Genomic DNA, 20,761 nt, shown 5'->3' on the forward strand with positions numbered 1-20,761 from the left:
ACTCTTTAATTACTTCTCGAATGCTTGTTAAAGTGTACCATTCTAACATTTCCTAACAGTTTCATTGCGAGTCTCGCGCTTCGATTCATGAACTATCACTCCAGGATATTGGTGTATCTGAAAAGCGTCTCAGGTTCTTTAAATGTCTCTGCTGTTAAAAAATAGAATCGAATTCGAAGTTCCATGGTGAAACGAGAAACGCGGAAGCTACGAGCGCACTGGCCTCCTCGATGACATCGCACGTGTCTCCGCGAGCACTTCGTCCCCTTCAGCAGTTCTGATCGTGCTCGTGTTGATGAAAGGTGTCGCGGTAAAGGGTGCTTGGCGTGCGATGCATCATCGTCACGTAGGAGCTGCCTGAGGCCGGCGTGGCCGTCGGATTCGGGGTTGGCGTCAACAACGGCGTACCCTGAAGACTAATGGCCAATGGTAGCGCGGTTGGGGTGCACAGGCTCATCGCGTTGCGTCCACCTTCCGTCACTGAACGATATCTCGTCGGCCTCGCTGACCTGGAAACGTTCTCTCATCAGAAACCGTCCATTAACCCTGGAGCGTGCAAGCTTTCAGAGGGTTTAAGGTCAGCTTAACCCTTCAACCGGCGAAGAGGAGTTAACTCGTCGTGCAAAAATGTGCTCGCCCTTCCGAATACATCGCTCGTTTGCGAATTCGCAAACTATCTTCTCTACGAGAAGAACGAAATCAATATTTAATTATTTCATGAGATATCTATCTGGACGCGATACCAGACTGTTGGATCTTCTGTTATATTTCCAGTCGAAGAGATATAACAGATTAATACAGATTATAGTTCATTGTTATGGAACTCTACACGCAGACGCTGACAGTTAATTTCGTGTACCACTTATCCGACGCCTGAAGCCAGAACTAGCATCAAACGATCGAGCTTACAATTACACTTACAATAGTCGAGCAGCAATAGCCATCAACAACGCGGTACGAGTTAATTCTCGAGACGCCTGTAAACTTGAACAGAAGCGCGAGAGGAATTTATAGCTGAATTTCACCCCCTGAAAATGCGTTTCCATCGATCACTGGAATCGTACGACTCACCTGGAGCACTTGCACTTTAACAACCGTATGAAAGCAGCTCTGAACGTTCTGTTGAAGATCGTGTAGATCACCGGATTGATCGTGGACGAGACGTAACCGAGCCAGAGACACGTGTCGACCACGTGTACCGGCACTGAGCACTCGGGGCAGGCGGCGAAGAAGATGTTCAAGAGGAAAAACGGCGCCCAGAATAACACGAACGTGAAGAACACCAGCCCCAACACTTTGCTGGCCTTCTGCTCCGTGGCCACCGCGTTCGCCGCCAGCGATCTCCGCTTCGTTCGATCCGTGAGGAACCTGGTGACGCAACAATGTCGTATTTCTCGGATACAAGCCTCTTCGAGGCTTTAATCAAACGCTATTTGCATGTGCAAATAGCTTTCCATACACGAGCGTTAATCCAGCGACTCGTTCTACGGTGACGTGGAATCCTCTGCGAGGGATTTCGAGGAACGAGTAATCTCTGCGAGCCGGCGGCATCAATTTCGCGATGCCAGTTGGCCTATCAAGCGAATCGCAACGATCCACACTTGATAATCAGTTATGCATGTACTCTAGTTCGGATGACGATGACTGCGTTCTGAACGTGCAAAGTTTTCTAGTTCTCGCGAAACTTAAGTAAACGATGGGGTTGAAAGACAGAATGCGCAAGGTTTAGCAAAATTTTCGACATTAGTACATTTATTCAACTCCATCGAGCGTGTGTGTCTTCGTATTTTCTGAAAACGCGACGAATTGATTCATTCTGACGATCTTCTCCGTCTGCTAAGCGATCGACATTAGCGGGACTAAGATCGAAAGCTTCTTTTCCCGTTGATTAGAGGAGACACCGGAAGAAAGGTACCTTACCTGAGGTTGAGGGCGTTCGGCGTGACGTTCAGCTGCAGCTTCAGAGCCCTCAGAGTGAAGTTCCGTGTTTCGCGAGCTATGTTCTCCGGCGTTTGAGTAGCCTGATCTACTTTCGACACCAGTTTCGTCCCGGTCGTGCTTCCGGTCTGGTTGCTCGCGCCATTCACGATGAAATTCAGCTGCGGTTGGGACTTGCCCGGCCTCCCGCTCTTGCACCTATTATATTTGCAACGGAACAGAAGCACCGCGTTTAACTCGGTTAAACTGCAAAACTGCCGATGTCCCGCGGGAACCCGTTGCCGGTTCCGCCGAGTAGTTGCGACAAACATGGCCGCTCCCGTGGACGACCAACTCATTATACGGTATCGATCGATCGAAATTAGCATTTTTAATATTTCCCTTCAATCTTGGGAGCTACGGGACAAAGTCTTCTTCGTAATCGAATTTCAGTCTGATTTGTTTAACCTGTATAATGAATTTCGTTAGCAGAATCTTGTAAGACCGCTTTTCTCGATGCGATTCAAATTTCGACTCGTGGGGAGCGATAATAAGGCTTCCAGGTAATCTATTTTGTTACAATTATTTAAGATAGCGTATACGTGAATGCACCAAGTGTTAGATTAAATTAATAGTTCAACAGTGCTTGCAACGAACGTACTAAGGCTTTATCAGAGCCTCCGTGTGATCTTAGTTTCGTCTCGGTTATTTCTGAATTAAAAACTTCTTTGGACGATAAAAATTGGAAACTTGTGCATAGAGATTACTTAATTTAAACCCCATTAAACGTGAATGCAGTACACAATGTAGATGAAAAATGAATAAATGACAGAAAACGTTCGCGTAATACACTTAACCCTTTCGTTATTTCTGTAAAATACTTTGCGATTCGAAAGACGAATTAACTTCTCGAATTACTAAGCTGCGATTCTACTTTTTATTTTGCACTTCGACAGAGATCTCGCCACTTGTACGCGCTCCACCTTTTCCAACCGCGTCTCACAATTTTCCTTCAACACTTCCAATTTGTAGACGCTGAGACGCGAGCGCAATAAACGACGTTCGAGCGAGAAAGATTTTTAATTCCATTAACGCGTCGTTGCAGCGTCGTGTCACGTTACACGGGCTAGTTAAGTTACGTTTCGTTTAACAGCGAATACTGCGACGCATTAGATTAATTGACACGATTAACAAGATCTGACGAACCTCGTTCGACTCGTCACTTCTAATCGTAATCGACTTCGACAAAAAATGAAATCTTTCATCCGTTTCGATGAGAACACAACGTTCTTTCGAAAGAGGCAGAAGAAAGTGCAATCGCAATTCTTTCGCGAATAAAATCGATCGACGCTATCGATATTTACCTGCCGCTCCCGGATCCACCGGAAGTCCTCCACGTGTACCGCGTGGACGACGATGGCGTGATGGTTCCCGTGCTCGACGTGGTGGAGGACGCTTTCGTCGAGAAGTATCTGCCTCCTAACCTTCGAAACTGATCCCTCTCCGGATGTTCCGCCACGAAACGGGCTTTTTGTCTGAGCAGCTGCACCGTCAGGATGTACGTGGTCACCATGACGATCATGGGGATGTAGAACGCCACCAATGAACCAAACACGAAGAACGCTCTGTTGTTGATAACGCACGTCCCTGGCCGTGGCATGATGTTCAGAGGATTTATTATTCCTGCATACGGAGAACTCACATGATTGCCCTCCAATTTCAGTGTGTGCCAATTAGGAATAGAAACGAGAACAAAACGCAGGCTAATTTATCTACAGCGGGAATTGTGAAATCAATAGAGTTCACGCGGAGAGAAGAAGAGCAAAACAGAATAAACGCGATGCGATCGAATCTTTTTTTTTCGTCGATTTACACGAAAAAACCTTGAAAAAACGAACCAGCCATCCCTTCCCGATATACGAGAAATACGTAATCGTTTATCGATCGTCCCGCGTCCCGGTTGCAATGCATCCGGAATAGTTTCGAATATCGAGCAGCCGCCATCGGATGGAATGGCAAGAAGTTCACCTCGCGTACAACTTTCTCGTTTACCGAATGCATTCGAAACACTTATAGAAGAAACCGATTCCTTGGAACGACCGATCCGGTCCATCGCTTCCGCTGTGATCTTTTCTCGAAACGGTAACTTGGATGATTCTCTCGAAGCGTGTAGAAGAGTTCTTCGATCGCGCGTCTCTTCTTCGAGACCACGCTCGAAGCTCGAGAAACGAAGTAAAAGGGTCCAGAACAGGAAGACCAATAGATGGATATCGTTAATATTAATTCTGTCACATTGATCTATCTTCTTCTGTCTTTTAAAGAAAGCAGTGAAAGTGATTTTACCTAACACTGTGATCGAACTGGAGACCAACATGGCGAGCAGCCACACAGCCGCGATCTTGAAACCGACCATCCGCTTGGTGGACGTGTGCCGCGTCCTCAACGGGTTCCGGATGCCCAGATACCGGCCCAACGAGATGAAGCACATGTGCATTATGCTCGCGGAACAGGCCAACACGTCGCACGTCACATAAACATTGCACCAGAGCACTCCAAACGGCCAGTATCCTGTAACATCGAATTAAACCAAGTTGATTCTTCTTCGAGGCATTCCAGAGGATTTCGTTCGCTAAAGAAACCGAAGGAGATCTCGTGGCAATTTATTACCAACAGAGAGTGTGATTCATCGCCAAATTTGTATTCACCGTGCTTTGTAATGTACGTATCTTTGGAAGAATCGAGAGCGCGATTTTTACATCGTTGAACATCGAGAAGAGAGATAACTCACAGCGAGCACGTTCGATCGAATTTCAGCCACTAAATTTTAACCAACTCCAGCGAGCATCCACGGGTTTCCTTCTTATCTAGAACCTCTTGAAATTCACTGATCGTTATCTAGTAATCTTAATTCCTCGAGGTCCAACGGGGCTACGAAAAAACGTATATCTCGCGGGGGATTTTTTTCCGTCGAGAATTCTCAGTTGTAACTCGATTTAATTATTAAACTAATTAACAAACGTAGGAACAGACAGAGGAGAAATTAACGAGAAATTAAGAGACCCAATTTCGTTCAAAGACACGTTTCGTTTCCATTAAAAAATTGTGGAACACGTTCCATGTACACGTGTCCATCGAGATCGCAGCCAGGAACGCAACGAGTCTAATCATAGTTTACCCCAACGAGATGCCTATTTCCACGCAACATTTTTCACTATTTTCGGAATCTATGCAGACGCATACACACTCGATTCTTCTGAAACACGAAGGAACGAGATCGCAGTCGAAAGTATACAGAGTGGCAGCGATCTAAACAAGCCGTTAACGTTGAAACTCTTTGATGTTGGCCATCGCGCGCGTCTCGCGAATTAAAATTAACAGATATACTCGGTTGTATCAAGGAGAACAAGCGAGGTGTTTATTTTCGGAAAATTTCTCCGTTTGCCAACCGTAGCGTTCATTGGGAACCGCGTGGCACTCGCAACGACGGAAGCCCGTCGACGGCCATTAATGGACGCAACGCTCGAGCGGTTTTCCCTTTCGCGAAACATCGAAGACGCGAGTTGTACGCGCGATCTTGTATCTAATGAAATTCCTTGGGAGTAGACTCGTTGGCGTCGCGAAGTCCTCGAATTACTAACGGCACCCTGGACATTTTTCCGCGGGATTAATTGCGGCCTCGAGACTTACGCGGTGAGGGTTGAATGGTGGCAATGGCACAAATAAACCGAAGGACTGCCATCGAAAAACGTGTGACTACTAAAAATACGACGATGCGTGGGTCGTTTCGAATGGTTCGCGTGTAATCATGAAACGCGAGATCTTTGCTGTCAAGTGACACGCACAAGTTCCATTTCATTCGCATCGATGGTTACCAAAGCTTTCTCGTGGACGAACGGTTTCGTTCGATCGTCGAATTCGTTGCGATTGGTGTCTCGAATGGCTGCAAGCAACGCTTAAGCGAGTAAAAAATAACGCGAAAGTAACTGAAGCATCGTTTAAAGGACACTGAAAGATGAAGAGAGAGTTGCAAAATATTCTTAGCTTCTCGCGAGTTGTTTATTCTGGTTGGAGTTATAGAAAAGTTCTGTATATTCTATACTAATTACACTACTTTATTTACCAGTCAGCTGAAGATTAATATTTGCTCAACGGAGCAGGAAGAATTAAAGTTCTTATTGGTCTGAAATCGAGGCGTTTTTGGTTCGTCGCTGGGCTCGACGGAGTTCCCTTCAAATGGAACAGTTTGAAGACACTGTACCGCTCGGAAGTTTGCGAAGCTTGTTCTATAGAAAATATATCTTCTGTACAAGGAAAGAGGTAGCAGGGTCAGAGGATATTCTCGGATATCCTCGAGGATATTCGTCTACAAAGTCGTATATGGCTATGAAGAAGCAATTCTACTGCCATGAGAAACAATTCGCGTATTCGAATTGTCGCGAATTCGAGATCAAATTTTTCAACAACGATTGACATATTCAGTCTTAATTTTGCAGACCAGCGTGGGACGATTGCATATTCAGAGTCAAACATAAAACGAGTTAATTGAACGTATGTATAATAACCAATCACCAACGCGATAATATATATTATTATTATTTTAATTGATAACATTCATCGATTTCTGATTAATTTAAGTACGCACCAACGTACTTAATTAGCAGTAATTCGTATTATAAATATGTATTTATTCAATACGTTACATGCACGAGATTTTATTCTACGCATTTATAATGGTTTATACAAAACTGGGGCTAATTAAATAATTGAAATCGTCATCTGTATATGGAGACATACGCGCCTCCCAGATATGCAAAGTACGACACTGTTAAGTGTTAATTGGAAGAAACTTTCATAAAGTTGGAGGATTCGCTGGCGATAAGTAGTACAACTCATTCACAGTCAGACAATTTAAATGAACCGTTTTAAGAAAACGTATTTCTGACCTCATAATTATTTCTAACCGATTTTCGAGTAAACTGGATAGCGAAGAATCTCTGCAGGAATTAAATTCGAGGAACACTCGTTTTCCAGAATTTATTCTTCAAAATAAAAACGTCGAACGTTTCGAAGAGCTGAAACCGTTTCCATGGGCCATGAATCCCAGATGATATTTCAAGCGACGCGTTAATTTATAAAAAGAACTGGGTTAACGATACCCCCCGATCGATTTTAATTAATACAACTAACTGGCAACTGCGATCGAGCAACTCATCGTTGGACGCGCGCGCGAAAAAAGGAGAACGAATCGTCGTAAAGTAAACCGAGGGACGCGGCTCGTTCGAAGGCGACACGGAGATATTTGCATGTGCGATGGAACGTCTTGAAAATGTCTGTCGATGGAATCGTTTCCTATCCGTGTACGGTTTATACGTCGGAAAATTGCGAGCCATCGCGTGGTTATCGACGAATCCGAAATACGTACCTATACCTGCGTGTTTATGAGATGTACATGCGATCGTATTACGGGAGTGGATTCTTCCGCAAGAATTCACCGATTATTTCGTCCGATCGGAAAATACTGGACACACCAGTCGGATGTAAAACCACATAGTGATAGATACCAAACTATGCGTCGTTATTTCTGATAAACAAGATATGGCAGCAACCGATGTCAGTTTCTTGGTTAATATAACAGATAATACGTTTACACGCCAAATTTCCATCGCGTTCTAGCGTGCATAAACCTGGAATCCGGCCAATACGTGGTAACGCGATATCAGCCAGTATTGAAGTAAAGGGACATTACACACAATTTATCTGTTGAAAGCTGACTTTCCGTCGCGGAGGGAAGATTCACAGATTAAGCTACGCGTGTTTTGCATCGTGGCCTCGGATTATTGCACGCTGACATACTAACGACGCGTTCAATTATCTTGAAAAGAAAGATATACGCGATACCAGCGATGAAAGTAACCCCCGTCGCGTATAATCGACACTGGTACCTGTAAATCACGCTCCAGACGAGACATCACGATGTCAATCACCGAATTCGTGGCTTGAAGGGGGATTAAATCTCGTTGGATCGCGTGAAACTTCTCGATGGGAGGCGTTCGTTCGTATGGAAACACAGGAAGCACGTGCACGATGCGAGTTGTTGAGAAGCGTGCGAACTCCTGTCCGGATAAGGATTTAATCGAGGGACCAAGTTCTCGTAGATTTATCCGTGTTCAGTGTCATCCACGACAGGTTCGAGGACCTTGTTTATTTGTCTTGGTTATTCTTTGCGTGTAACGATATATCTTGCGCATTATTTATAAATCGACGTCGACAATCGATGTTTCACATCTGAAGGGAGATTAATGGATCGAAAGCGTTTCCTGGATGTCTCAATGGTACTCAGCGAAGTGGAAAGTCCAGCTGTCGACGTTGTAAAGATTTGTTTCGGGACATTTATTGCTTGCTGTGTTTATCGTACTATAATGGCAAAAACAGCTGGTTTATTACGAGCATTGTGAGCGATAATCCGATGGGAGGAAGAATACTTTGATACGATATATCATTCTTTACGAGTAGAACAGCTGACAGTTTGAAAACAATCGAAACGACTACAAAACAAGTGGCGCTGGTCCGCGTATGATCAGACGTACAGAACTCTTTGCTCGAAATCTCTTCGTACGTGTCTGCAATCAAGTATAACACGATAATATCGTCGTATTAGCGCGGCTGTGCAAACAGAGTCGTTATTGTATAAATAAGTTTGAATATATTATTGTCGCTGCCGAGTTGAAGCGAATCCAATTATGACACTCGACACCCAGCGTGTACAAAATACGAAGCGAGCAACTTTGTACGGTGAACAGGCTAAGGAACGATCGTGACAAGAATTTCGAGAAAGTCTCGCGACGAGTAATCGTAGTTTCGATACCGAAATGGCGCGGAACGTAGGGTTCTGGTCTGCAAGACGCGAGGCGTGAAAAAGAGGGGTGGTTTTTCTGCTAATAAAGACACCGCGGACCGTTCTTCGAAGAACGTTTCAACTAGCAGTGACCGTAATTCGGGGGAAAATAATCCGCCCCCAGGTGGAGTTCATCCCCCAGGCGTCCCTTCTCTACGACGGGACGTTTACCTTCGTTCCGTGGGACAAGGGCGGAATTTCAAACGCGGTAATTCCGACCAAAGAATTATTTTATCGCCGATTTGCGCTTTTTTTCTATCTGACTCAGCGGCCAGCGATACTGGAGACCACCCCAATCTTTTATCCGGTTGCCCTCGAGGTCCACAGAGGAGACCCCTGAGTACCAGCTGAGAGGTATCGAAGGACCACTTACCGCTTAACAGCGTTCATTGGTACACTTTAACTGTTAGACATTACGGTTCCATTAGAGAAAGGCGTGGAACATATTTATTTTGAGGATCGTTCTGAAATATAGATCTTAAACAGTGCAGAGGGATCGTTACGTGGTCAAAGGCTATAAAACAATCTTTTATTATGGAAATTGATTCTTCGAAGATTGATTTCTAAGGAAACGATACTTTGCTAATTGTTTAAAGCAAGAATCTATAATGTTCGAACAATGTTTCAACGTTTCGTTTGCCAGTAAATGAACTTTTCTTCTTGCGAACCCTCTCGCCATCGGCCACGATGGTATACTAGTATTGTTCGACAGCAAAACGTACCCCCTTGCTTCGCTACGATCACAGACACGGCGTTGAAGGTTCAAACAAAGCCGAAAGAGACTTCAGGGACGAAGTTAAGACGCGCTAAAAGCGGCTTCGATTTTATATAAATCGAATTTCCCGCGGTCTTTGTAAGCGCTAGCTTTGGAAGATCGTTGGCCAGTGCTGGACTCTGGGGACGTTGCTAGATGGCCGTACAAAGTGAGAAAAAAAAAACAGTGGCAGGAAGAAGGTACCAAACGTTACTTCAAAATAGCGTAAAGACTTGATTTTCATCGTAAAACAGGAAAAGAGAAACTTTAAGGAAGACCTGTCGTTTCTCGCTTGAAGCTACTTTCAAGCTACTCGTTTACTTGAAGCTATTTATTTAGCAAACTGTTAAGTAAATTATAAACGTCACTTTATATAAGAGAACGAAGTCAATTTGATATTCCACGATCGAAACGTTATTTTGTCCATCGTTGCTTATCGAGAAACGTAGGGACCCTCTTAACCCCGATAATCGTTGCGAAACGGAACGTTTCCCCGTGGCGGGCGTTCGTTAGTAGTTAAAAATCGAGTGCCACTATAAAGGAACTCGTAACTTTCTCGAGGCGCAACGTTTCACTCGAGAATGCTCGCCTTTTTTCAACGCCCACGACGATGGTCCCGTAGCAGGAGGGCAGAGCAATAATTCACCGTGACGCGATTTCAATTTACCACGGCGTTCCCGCTCTCGAGGTCCCATTAACAGTGCCCATTACATCCGCACCTCCGCGTCGTCGCTCCACGAAAGTCGAGGGGTGGTCGAAGTGACAGAAAAACGTTCAGAGACGCGCGTTAAAACTCGATCTGTACCCTGACGCGACTAAACCGCCCCGAAATCATCCCCCTCGTTCATTTTCAGCTGGATTTTATTCGACGCGAAGCGGTTCGGTGGATACGAGCGATCGAAGACCAGTCGCTCTTTCACGATTTCGCTGGAACAGTGGAGAGCACGGATAGCACTTGAACGGGCGCTCGTTTTGGAGGGTGGATTTTTTTTAGAATTCGAGAGGTCGCGAGCAATTAGTCGGTCGGTGCGAATCTCTGGGCGGAGGGGTTTTTTCTCGACGGGGCAACTTCGTATCTGATCGTTCGCCCCGAACTTTCTAACGAGGGAACGATCGAATGCCCGCGGCCGGATATTTCGCCTAAATCTCGGAACTTCCACAGCGGGGGTGTCGCGTCGTTTCGCTTCGAGCTTCTTTTACGAGTCAGCGTTTAAAACGCCTGATCATTTGCCAGGAAATTTCGTTTATCTAACATCGAACGCCTGGGGTATTAAATACAAACCAAGCAAAAATTCCGTTAAATATACACAGTTCAAGATATCACTTTAACATCGTTGATGCAAAAAATTAATTAAATCTGACCTTCTTCTGCAACGACTGTCTTCTTATTTTTAATAACGAAGGGGTGGTTTCAGCCACCAGCAGCAACCAGATTGCTGGTCCCAACAATTGTGAAATAAAACTGACGCAAATATTGCCCCACCGTGACTGACAGACACGGTTAAGTCACCCTCGATGCGAAAATTCGTGGGAATATCGAAGATGAAATGGTGGAGATCGGGTTAAACCGAGATCGAGCGAACGGACGCGTATCCGCTGTCGTTAGCTTTCAAACTGGCGCTGGTAAACGTGGACGAAGAACGCGTGTTCGCGACAAAATATTTTCAAAACCGTTTCGCGAATGACAGTCGACCGCGAAGCGTTGTTTTCACGGGCTAATGCATTTAACTGTCGAGCCGTTAAGATAGATGGGAGCGAGCGGCGAGTATTGCTGTTGCCGCGAAGCGTTTGGCGTCAGCCTTGGGTAATGCGGTTTGGAGGTCGGAAAAACCGACTGGAGAACGGACGGACGGTGGAATCGCTCGAGAATGGCGAGATCGCGAGAGGATTTAAAAGATGAGATCGACGAGAACGATGTTTCGATGGATCTTCCGGTGGATTCTCGTCTGCGCGAACCAGGATGAGGGGACGGAGTCGTTAACGAACCAGCTGACTTTGAATAATACAATAAACGACGCGAGGGGCTAGGAGAACGAACAACTGGACGAAGGAGGCTCTGATTGCTGTTTCGATTGGCGCGATGTTTGCGAAGGAAAATTCGTGGCCGTTTATATAGAATTGACTTTATACAAATATTCTGGACGTTGCTGGAACCGATAAATAGTTGATGGTATAACGCGAAAGCGGATTAATGGCGGTCGCTTATTAGAGGTGGCAAATTTGAAAGCGGATTAAATTGGATCCCATGCGTTTTCGGTAATCGTGGAAATCTCTGGCTGAAATCCGAGCGTTGTGGACGGCGGACTTGTGAAATCGTTTTCATCGCTCGTGTCCGTCAAACGTTGCGGCCAAAAGCTTTTCGACGGCTCGCTCGTTCGACGAAGGCCTCCCGTTGTTTAATTTCGCGTTTCCATTTCGCTCTTTCGATCGACGATACGTTTAATCAACCCTCTCGAAATACAATGTTTATCGAGCGGTGGAAACGATGAAAATTCCCTTCGATCACCGTTTGAGATGAAGCGTCTCGAAGAACATCGTAGAGCGTTAAGAATAGGGGACGCGTAATGGCGTCGAGAAGATAGACCCGCTGATAATTGAATCTGCAGTCATTTGCAGTGATTGTTTTCGCTGATGAGACATTGGGACGTCTATCTCGGTAATTTATCGCCTGTCGATGAGATACGTATCTTGCTCGAGCTTTCGAAACCATTGTAGAGATTCGACTGGAGCGTTCATTGTTGCGTCCGACTATGCGTTGACCTGTTTCACGTAAACGCGAGGCTCTCGTGGAATTACGCGTTCGATCGAAGGAATTCGAACAATTTTCTTGCGCTGCGTGCTTCTTGCGTGTAGAAAACTGATCGAAAATCAATATTTATTTAGATAAGGGAGCATTATCTTATTTAGATTGTCGTTTCATATTATGCGCGATTACTATTACTCTATATTTGATTTAAGATGAAATTTCTCGTCTCCTACAAGCTATAAAGTCGTCGATAAGTATCTTTGACAAACATCGACATCCTCTGAGATATATTTTATACGAACGTAGAGCCGCGCCTCGAAGGATTTGCTATTTCCCGTCGCGAGACACCAAAAATCCCAGCGGAACCAGTTCCTTTCGTCGAGCAAACAGAATCGATATGCCCCGCAGCCTTCTTCTGTTTCCCTCCGCGAGATTGAACCTCATCCATTTCCGATGAATTGCTCAAAGGATCGTAAATGGATAAAATCAGCGCACGCGTCCGATCGTCGATCTTTGGCGAACAATTGATCGGAAAGTCGTCGATTCGCCCGTTGCATTTCGTCCACGGAATTATCGTCTTCCTTCTGATTATTTCCTAACACCTGACTCGTTCTTGCCAGGGGATTTTTATTTCTAACTCGAACAAAACCAAGGACTAAGACACAAAGGAGTCATTTTTCAGATCCGAGAGGGTAGTTTGACTAGAATGGCAAGTGGAGCCATGAAAGTTCTCCAATTAATAAAGCGACCGCTGCTACGTGTAACTGAATGAGTAGAAAAAGAAGTTGGCTCGGTATGAAACACCATGGTGGCCCAAACTAGATTTTACGTTTAATATTAACCCAGACAGTCTGAACAAAAATGTTCAGAAAAAGAATTCGCAAAGTGCGTTATTTAGTAATGAAAAATTAGATTAATTCTCGAGTGTTATCTGTTCCTGAGGAAAGTTGTACTTTTTATATCACTTGGTTGTTTCTGCTTCTCTCTCATCATCCCCTTAGATCCTCATCGACTCGCGTGTACAGCTCGTGATAGTATATTTATTGAAATGTGAGGCTGCCACTGTAACCAGTGAAACATGCCAACATCGAACATGGTATAATCATGTATAATCAAGTTCGACACGGTGATCTCATTATAGGGGTGCGATAGTATTCCTCTGGTCATGATACAGTAATTACCGTCCCATCGCGCCGTCCGCGTATTGTCTCGCAAATGGAGATCTTGTGTGTTCAGAGTCATCTGGCTAAACACGCGCAAGGTTCACTTCTGTGCAGGCCATTTAGGCAACAGGTTCTATACAACACTACAACAAGGTACACGCGAGAGGGTCCAAGAAAGAAATTGCGCGAGAACAGCATCTCTGCTATTCTATTAAAGTTCCTTTGGTAAAATTCTTATCTTTCCCCGTTAGAGCTTTAAATAGGAACGATAAGAGCTTACGAAAGAATTCTGTAATTGAAGTTGCTGAAATAAGTTTCACGACTTTCTCTGGTACATTAGATGTAGAGAGCGAGAAGCATCAATGGAGGTGTGAAACATATGAATGCCACGAATGGACTTCCTATTTATTCGTCTATTTATATACACGTGGGCGGAGCACGTGTGTGTATGCTTCTTCGAGATGGATCGAAAGTTTCACTTCGATTCGTTTCCTTTCAGTTTCGAATTACGGATCGTTTTGTACGTTTGCGTCGCAGTCTTGCGTGCGTTCGATGCAGATTCGTTTTCAACTGGATGAATATGATGGACGTCTCCTGTGATTCTCCGTTCAGTCTATTTGCTTTCTTCTTCTTCATACATGAGTCCATTATTCCAGCAATTAAACACGACTACTCTTAGTAAATGAAATGTTTCGTTAATTATTAAACTTCTGCAAAGGTCAAGGAAAAGTTGGGTTGGTCGACGAACACCACTAAGGGTAGTATTTGAACGTCTTCCTTTTCTCATTGTTATTAGCTGGTAGTTAGAAAGGTCCTCATCTCATATGCTTTAATTGTTACACAAACAAATTAAATTCCAAATTACGCGTCATTTACTCGTCACGAAACCAACCCCCAACACTGTGACGCAGGACCAAATCGAAGGACGAAGACGCGTCGTCTCAAAGTCGGAACAAGTTTTTGCTTCATCCTTCAAGTAAAACGATTTTCTCCACGTAGTTACGTAGTTACGTAGGCTAAGATGGGGCAAGGTTTAAAGCAGGTTGCATACAAGTTTAAAGCAATGAAGCGTGACGAATTACGCAAGCTTCAAGGCGGCCATTCTTCGCCGATGAAAACAATGGAGCCCGTGAACCACGCGCGCCGCTGTCGTCGGTGGAGACAGTTTCAGGTCAGAGACAATGCATAGGGAATGGCGGCGGCGGAACTTTTTTCGAACTGGGTCATTTAATCATACAACGAGCCGGTGGACCGAAAGAACGTCGAAACAAAATCTGCACGTACACGCGGCGCGACGTCTACCGCATTCGATGGAGCCGTGTTCCAGCGCTCCGTGCATTTTAACAGAGCCGCAGCCAACAGATGCGTTCGTTTCGCCCGCGATATTGCTTGAAGCGAGCCTGTTCCGATATGATTTCGACCTGACGGTGTTCGCAACGCGTCACAGCGCCAATTCAATCGACGATTTCGCGTTCGTCCTGAAAAAGTACTCGCAGCCACGCGTCCAAACTCTTCGCGCCGTTAAATGGTAATTTAACGACTGAAATTGGCCTGGGCGGAGGTGTCCTCGTCAGGACCAGGCACAGAGCATCCGATATAGACGATGACAACGGATCGTCGCTTCGAATATCTCGAGCGAGACTAAGTGACGTCTGTCCATCGCGAAATTTCGCGCTAACACGCGGCAAGTGGATTTCAACGCTCACGGACATTACCTCCACGGTTATCGGCGTTTCAGGAGTGTTCCGTGCAAGGATGAAAGGCATCCGATCCTTTGATCACTTTCGTTGCTGGCTAATACGTGTCATACTCCACTGGCGAACGACTCAGCTGTTCATCGAGCCATCCAACCCATCTGCAAGGTGATCTACGCGAGTAATAAATCTTTGACGAGCGCCACGTTGTCGATGTACATCCTTAGAAAGGATTTAGCTTCCAAGTGAATTCACGGGACGTTCGATAAAATTCGCTAGACCCTGCATTAAATTATAATTGAATCGTAATAGAGAATGACGGAGGGTGGATACAGGCGAGACTGAGGATCAAATATTTGAACGAATACCCTGGCTAAATAGTCCTGGTATTTGAGAGCGTAGAAGCAGTGGTTTGCTAAAGCAACCATGGTGTTTCAACACGGCTAATGTACCCCGCGAGCGCAACAAGATTAACTAATTAGCTAATTCATAATCCGAGCGTGTCCCACCTTCTCATTTTTGTCCACTTTCGCTCTTCTGTTTGCACCTTCGCTCTCCGTCCCATCGTTTTCTCCCGGTAATTAGAGAACCAGGGGCGAGTTTTCGCAACCGCTTTTCAGGGGCAGAAAAATCGCATTACCGCGCGACACGCGAGAGAACTCCTGGGTACGCGCGCGAGTGATAAAATGCCCATTTAAAGCCGGCTGGTTCTGGTACCGTGGAAAATGAAAACAGCACACTTTTTCCCCGACTGGTCGCATAATGTCGGCAGTGTGTTAGCCGCGAGACGCAGCCAGGGTCCGCGGTCGAACCGCCATTTTCGAGGCTGGAACAACGCGAAAGAGGAACCGTTGTAATCACGGGTCTATAGACGCGTATACGCCACCCTCTCGCGATCGTGCAGCTGCGAAATGGGATTTACCGCGGCGTGAAACATTGCTGCGAAAAGGTCCCACGATTTATAAGTGTGTCCCCGTCGATTTTCGTTCGTTTCTTTGCGGGGATGTCGAACGGGAGTGTAGAAATAGTTTGGTCAACGCGAGCTTTATAAATTGATGCAGAAACGCGGTGGATAAGTGCAACAAATATTGGTAAACTAGTCGTGAAATAGAATTTAAGACGGAGGACCAAGTTTCGTATGTGAGTTAGAAATAAAACCACTTTTTTCTCGTTTCATTGGGTCGTTAAGGGAAGTTACGTTTTTCTTCAATGAGGCTACGATTGGTTCCAAGTCCGGAGATTTCATCGAACCGCAATCCGTGGACAGGTTTAATTAGCACGTGGCCTCACACGACCCTCTGTCTGGGTGTTCCTACGATTCATTGGTCCTAGCCTTGGCTACGGACCCTTTATAAATCCTCACACGGTGGGAACGGTACGAGTTGGCGAATTTGCCCCGTTAACTCTATTTTTCGCGTCGAACGAGTTTCCTGTTTCCACTGGTGGTAACTCGAGGGGAAGCAGAAACTTTCGAGATCCATTCGAAAACAAATTACCATCTCGAGAAACTTTGATGTTTTATCAGGAGCGAAGAATAAAATATTAAAGGGGATGTCCCACGGATGGGGACGATCCGCGTCACGAGGGCTGCTCGCGGTCGTACGCTAAGGGGTTAATTAAATTACCTGTTATTTAATACTATTTTCATGTAACTCCAAGGATTCGTTATCGGGAGATGCAGTATGCAGAACTTGATTAAAAACTGTCTGATTGAAAAATATGGCTGCGTGCACCGATATTTCTCGTGGTTACAGCGCTTGAATTATGTACGCACATTGGATCGCGTATATTAAAATTATGTTCTCATCGCGTAAGACAATATTAGAAGAAAATTTTATACAACGTTATGCATGGAGAAACATCCATTCTAAGCTGAAAGAGTCGTCGACGAAGATCCTCAATGTCTCATTGGGCCATCCCTCTGAAGAGACGTAGGGTAGCGCAAGAGAAACGAACCATCGAAAGGTCGCGGATCTCGTTGGATATTCCACGAGGATCATCGAGTGTCGTTTTTCGCCTGCTTTCGCACCGCGAATTTCCATTTTTAACAAGCGCAAAAAGCGAACCGCGAACCATCGTGCTGTTCGGCTATAAAAACGAAATATATCTCAATTGCGGCCGCTGGCTGGTCGTTTCCACCGCGTCTCACCCCTTTTTTCGACAGATCCATTTATCAAGTTCCCGCGAACCTCCTCGAGTCTACCGCGGAAGCGATAAATCCCTGGCCGCGAATACGTCGGTGCTCGAGATAGCGGAATGTTTTCCACGGTGGGACACAAGCGTCTCGTTTCTGCGCGGATAAGAATCGGGACGGGCGGATCGAAACCCGTTGGTCCCCAGATGAAGCTGGCAGGGTGTTCAAACAAAATCGTAGAAAGCAAACTCGGCTGGCATTCACTGCCGCGATACCTGTGTTTGGACTTCCAAGTGTCTCGAATTTCTCGACGTCCGCCTCTGGACTCCGCCAGCTCCATCGAACGCGGACGGTCGTCGAGGGTTGGTCCTTGGTGGTTTAATTGCTGAAATCTCGCACGTTCGATGTTCCTCCGTGTTTACTTCGAGGGTTGCACGATAATCGACAAAAATCGCATTCGTTTCGCGTTCGTCCATTAAATCCTGCCTCACCCACGGAAGGAAAGCATACGTGTGCGCGCCATTTCGATGGTACGTGTCGCTGATGCGCCTGCTTAATTACGATTTACACGGCACTACAGGTGAACCGACGCAACCGTGATACGAATTTCTAAGCAACATTTGTCCGACGTTTTGGTTGCCTGTTTACCGCGTAACTTCACGAACTCGTTTTGCTGCGGTCAACTCGAGGGCTTTATGGGGGTGGGTCATTAGCGCGTGCGTCCGACGGACTTCCGTTTCGCGTTTGTTCTTCATCTGAAGTTCTTACTCCTTCGATAGACGTAACGAGACATAAATGCATGGCTAAAACTTATGTAAATTTGGAACAGATGCGTTTGAATTAAACTGTTTTGAAAAATTCTTCTTTATTCTTGATGAGGAATTTAATAATCACTTCTGCTGGAGTGATAAACGAAGAACAATGCTGAACCCAATGCCATGGATATTTCTTTCAGCTTCTTAGAAGTCAGGTTTGCACAAAAGAGCGTCTTTCTTTTCACAAAATTTTTAAATATCATTTATAAACCTTGCGCTTTCCTGTGCAGTTAGAATTGAAGGAGAGACTGAAGCTTAATCTCGACGATGGCAAGCCAGGTTCGTCCGTTCCTCCAGCGGACAGTTCAATCATACGAATCAGCGACACAGGCTCCGTGGCACGATGAACCCGTACACCTATTCATTCTGGCGTTTATCAAACCCAACTATAGAACTTTTCGCCGTTTCTCACCGGTACAAATACCTCCGGGAAACATATAACTCACGCGATATCCCCAGCCGCTGTTCCAAGTAAATTCTCCGGACGGCATGCAAGGAAGTATCCGGAATGCGCTGCGCCAGAAACATTTTCCGTGGATCGTGCAAAAATTCTCAAACTCGTACGTCTTGTAAGAAACGCTTCATAATTGGGGCTGTTCAAAGAAATTTCGAAAGATTGAATATGGGGGATTGAAAATCAGGGTAGAGAAAGGTTTAAAAAATTCAACCATCATTGGTTACCTTTAACGATTATTACACATTAAAAGTTATTGGTCTCTTCTGACTACTTTTTCGTGGCGTATGTTTCTATTTTCTTGATCTTTGCGAGAACCAGTCAAATCTCTGCAAAGGGAAGTAGAACGCAGCCAGGATCGCAGCAGAATTCATTATTGCCCGTTAACCTTGATCACCAGCCGCGTATTTGCCTGCACATCTCGCGTATCCTTTCGTCCTCGAATCGTCTCCCATTTCCGTAGTTCCATCATCATCGTAGAACACGCGATTCAAGCCTGAGGATCGCGTTGCGAATGTAATCTGAGAGAGGCGGGATCCCGTGCTGGCACGCAGCGTTCTGTAACGCGAGTTGTTCCGTTTTCCGCTTTCGTAACGGCGAACGAATCGCGCTCGCACCGTCTGGCGACGACGAGATTCCTTTCGATGATTCTTGGCCTTTCGACGCGCCATCGTCCTCTTCGAGGACACCGAGGACCTCTCGATAACGACGCGCTGACTCCTGCCTTTATCGCGAATTCAATTTCACCAGATTTCGTTCGTTAAACGGGGATAATTTCCCGCGCGAAAATAGGCTTTCTCGCAGAGCTGAATAGAATTCCATCGATCAGAGAGCGGAGTAACGAAGCCGCTTGCGCTCGTCAGAGTCCCAAGCTCCGCCAGAGGACCTCGAGATGAAGAAAATCACATTTTTTCCCCGACCGAGTTTCAGTCGAGCGTTCCGTGAAGAATCGTTCATCAGCAGTCTGAAGGCTTTCGATCTGAACCTTGTTCCTCCACTGTTTGGAAAGTTTCAAACGAGCGCAGCGCGTCCTTTTACCACGGCCACGCGACGCGTTTCATTGAAAACGATTACGCCTCGCGCGTAGTTCGCATAGAGTGCGTTCAGCGATTATTTCACCAGCGATGTGCTGAAAGTTCGCAGACACGTCCTTAGCTAAGTCTTCCCACGTGGCTCGACGGATCAACTTTCGTTGCTTCGTATACAAAGTCCTCTCCTGCCGCGCTCTAACGCCAGCAACTTTTCGTGGAAAAAAGGACGCGTCCTGGCCGCTGTCGCTCGTTAACGCGAACAATCTTCCATCCAAGTCTCGACCAACTTTTCCGCGCGCTTACGTCAATTGCCACGCAATTTCGTCCGCCTTCCAACAAGTTATCCAACTTTTTCAACGTCTGGACCCACCCTCGCGCAAGGCTCCCACACGGCTGTCGCGATGGCTTGCGGTGTTTCCATCGTGGAGGTGTACGAGGCGGGATAATTCGCGCGCGAGGGTCGAAAGTTGCAGCTTGTGAATGGCGCAGCCTCGAGCAGTGGCAAAACGAAGAGCGATTCGAATCGTTGCTGAGGCTCGTTGATGGAACTGCACTCTCGGTGCACTCTAAGGTTATTTTGTTCTAGCTCCGCTACTTCCACTTTTGGTTACCCGTCTTTCCACGCGAGATCGTTGATTCCAGCGAGACATTCAACAGGATTTCTCGTTGGGTTTTGGAGAGATAGAGAGGGAGAGTTTAGAGGATAATCGATAGAGCAGTAATAGAGGCTCTTTAAAGTGCCATTTCGAACTGCTAGACGATATATAGAGACGATTTTTACCAGCAGAATTGATTAACCCGATCCAATTGGAATTCGAAACGCGTTTCTGTTTGATCGATCGTCGATCGGCCGGAAATTTCGCGGTTAATGGATCGGCAGATTGTTGTGAAACTTTGCCAGATATCTAATTAGTTCGATTTAATCGAGTGATCGTGTTCCCATTGTTCTCGCCGCACTGGCGTCGTTCCAAGTCCATCGATACCAGCGCCTGGTGTACGAATTCTATCCTACTGTTTCAGAGGTAGAAGAAAATGGCGCAATCACGGCTCGAAATGTTTCGCGGTTTAAGGACGAGGTAATATCCATTTTGTACATCGAAACGCGGAGAACGTGATGGATATTCGTCGAGTAATCGTGGAATCTCCAGGCTGGAATAT

General features: G+C 45.8%; 1 protein-coding gene across 1 annotated transcript in view; it reads right to left on the minus strand.

Annotated features, from left to right (window-relative positions):
• Window positions 1-237: 237 nt before the first annotated feature.
• Window positions 238-20,761, minus strand: part of 5-ht2a (5-hydroxytryptamine receptor 2A) — a 31,764-nt gene continuing 11,240 nt past the window's right edge. The window contains exons 4-8 of the mRNA XM_076907198.1: window positions 4,261-4,485; window positions 3,282-3,600; window positions 1,921-2,136; window positions 1,072-1,368; window positions 238-509 (exon numbers count right to left, since the gene is read on the minus strand). Coding sequence (XP_076763313.1) covers window positions 269-509; window positions 1,072-1,368; window positions 1,921-2,136; window positions 3,282-3,600; window positions 4,261-4,485 — 1,298 coding nt within the window. The 3' untranslated portion in view covers window positions 238-268. The remainder of the gene's footprint in view (window positions 510-1,071; window positions 1,369-1,920; window positions 2,137-3,281; window positions 3,601-4,260; window positions 4,486-20,761) is intronic.

This window comes from Xylocopa sonorina, chromosome 15 (assembly GCF_050948175.1).
Source record: "Xylocopa sonorina isolate GNS202 chromosome 15, iyXylSono1_principal, whole genome shotgun sequence".
NCBI classification, from domain to species: domain Eukaryota; kingdom Metazoa; phylum Arthropoda; class Insecta; order Hymenoptera; family Apidae; genus Xylocopa; species Xylocopa sonorina.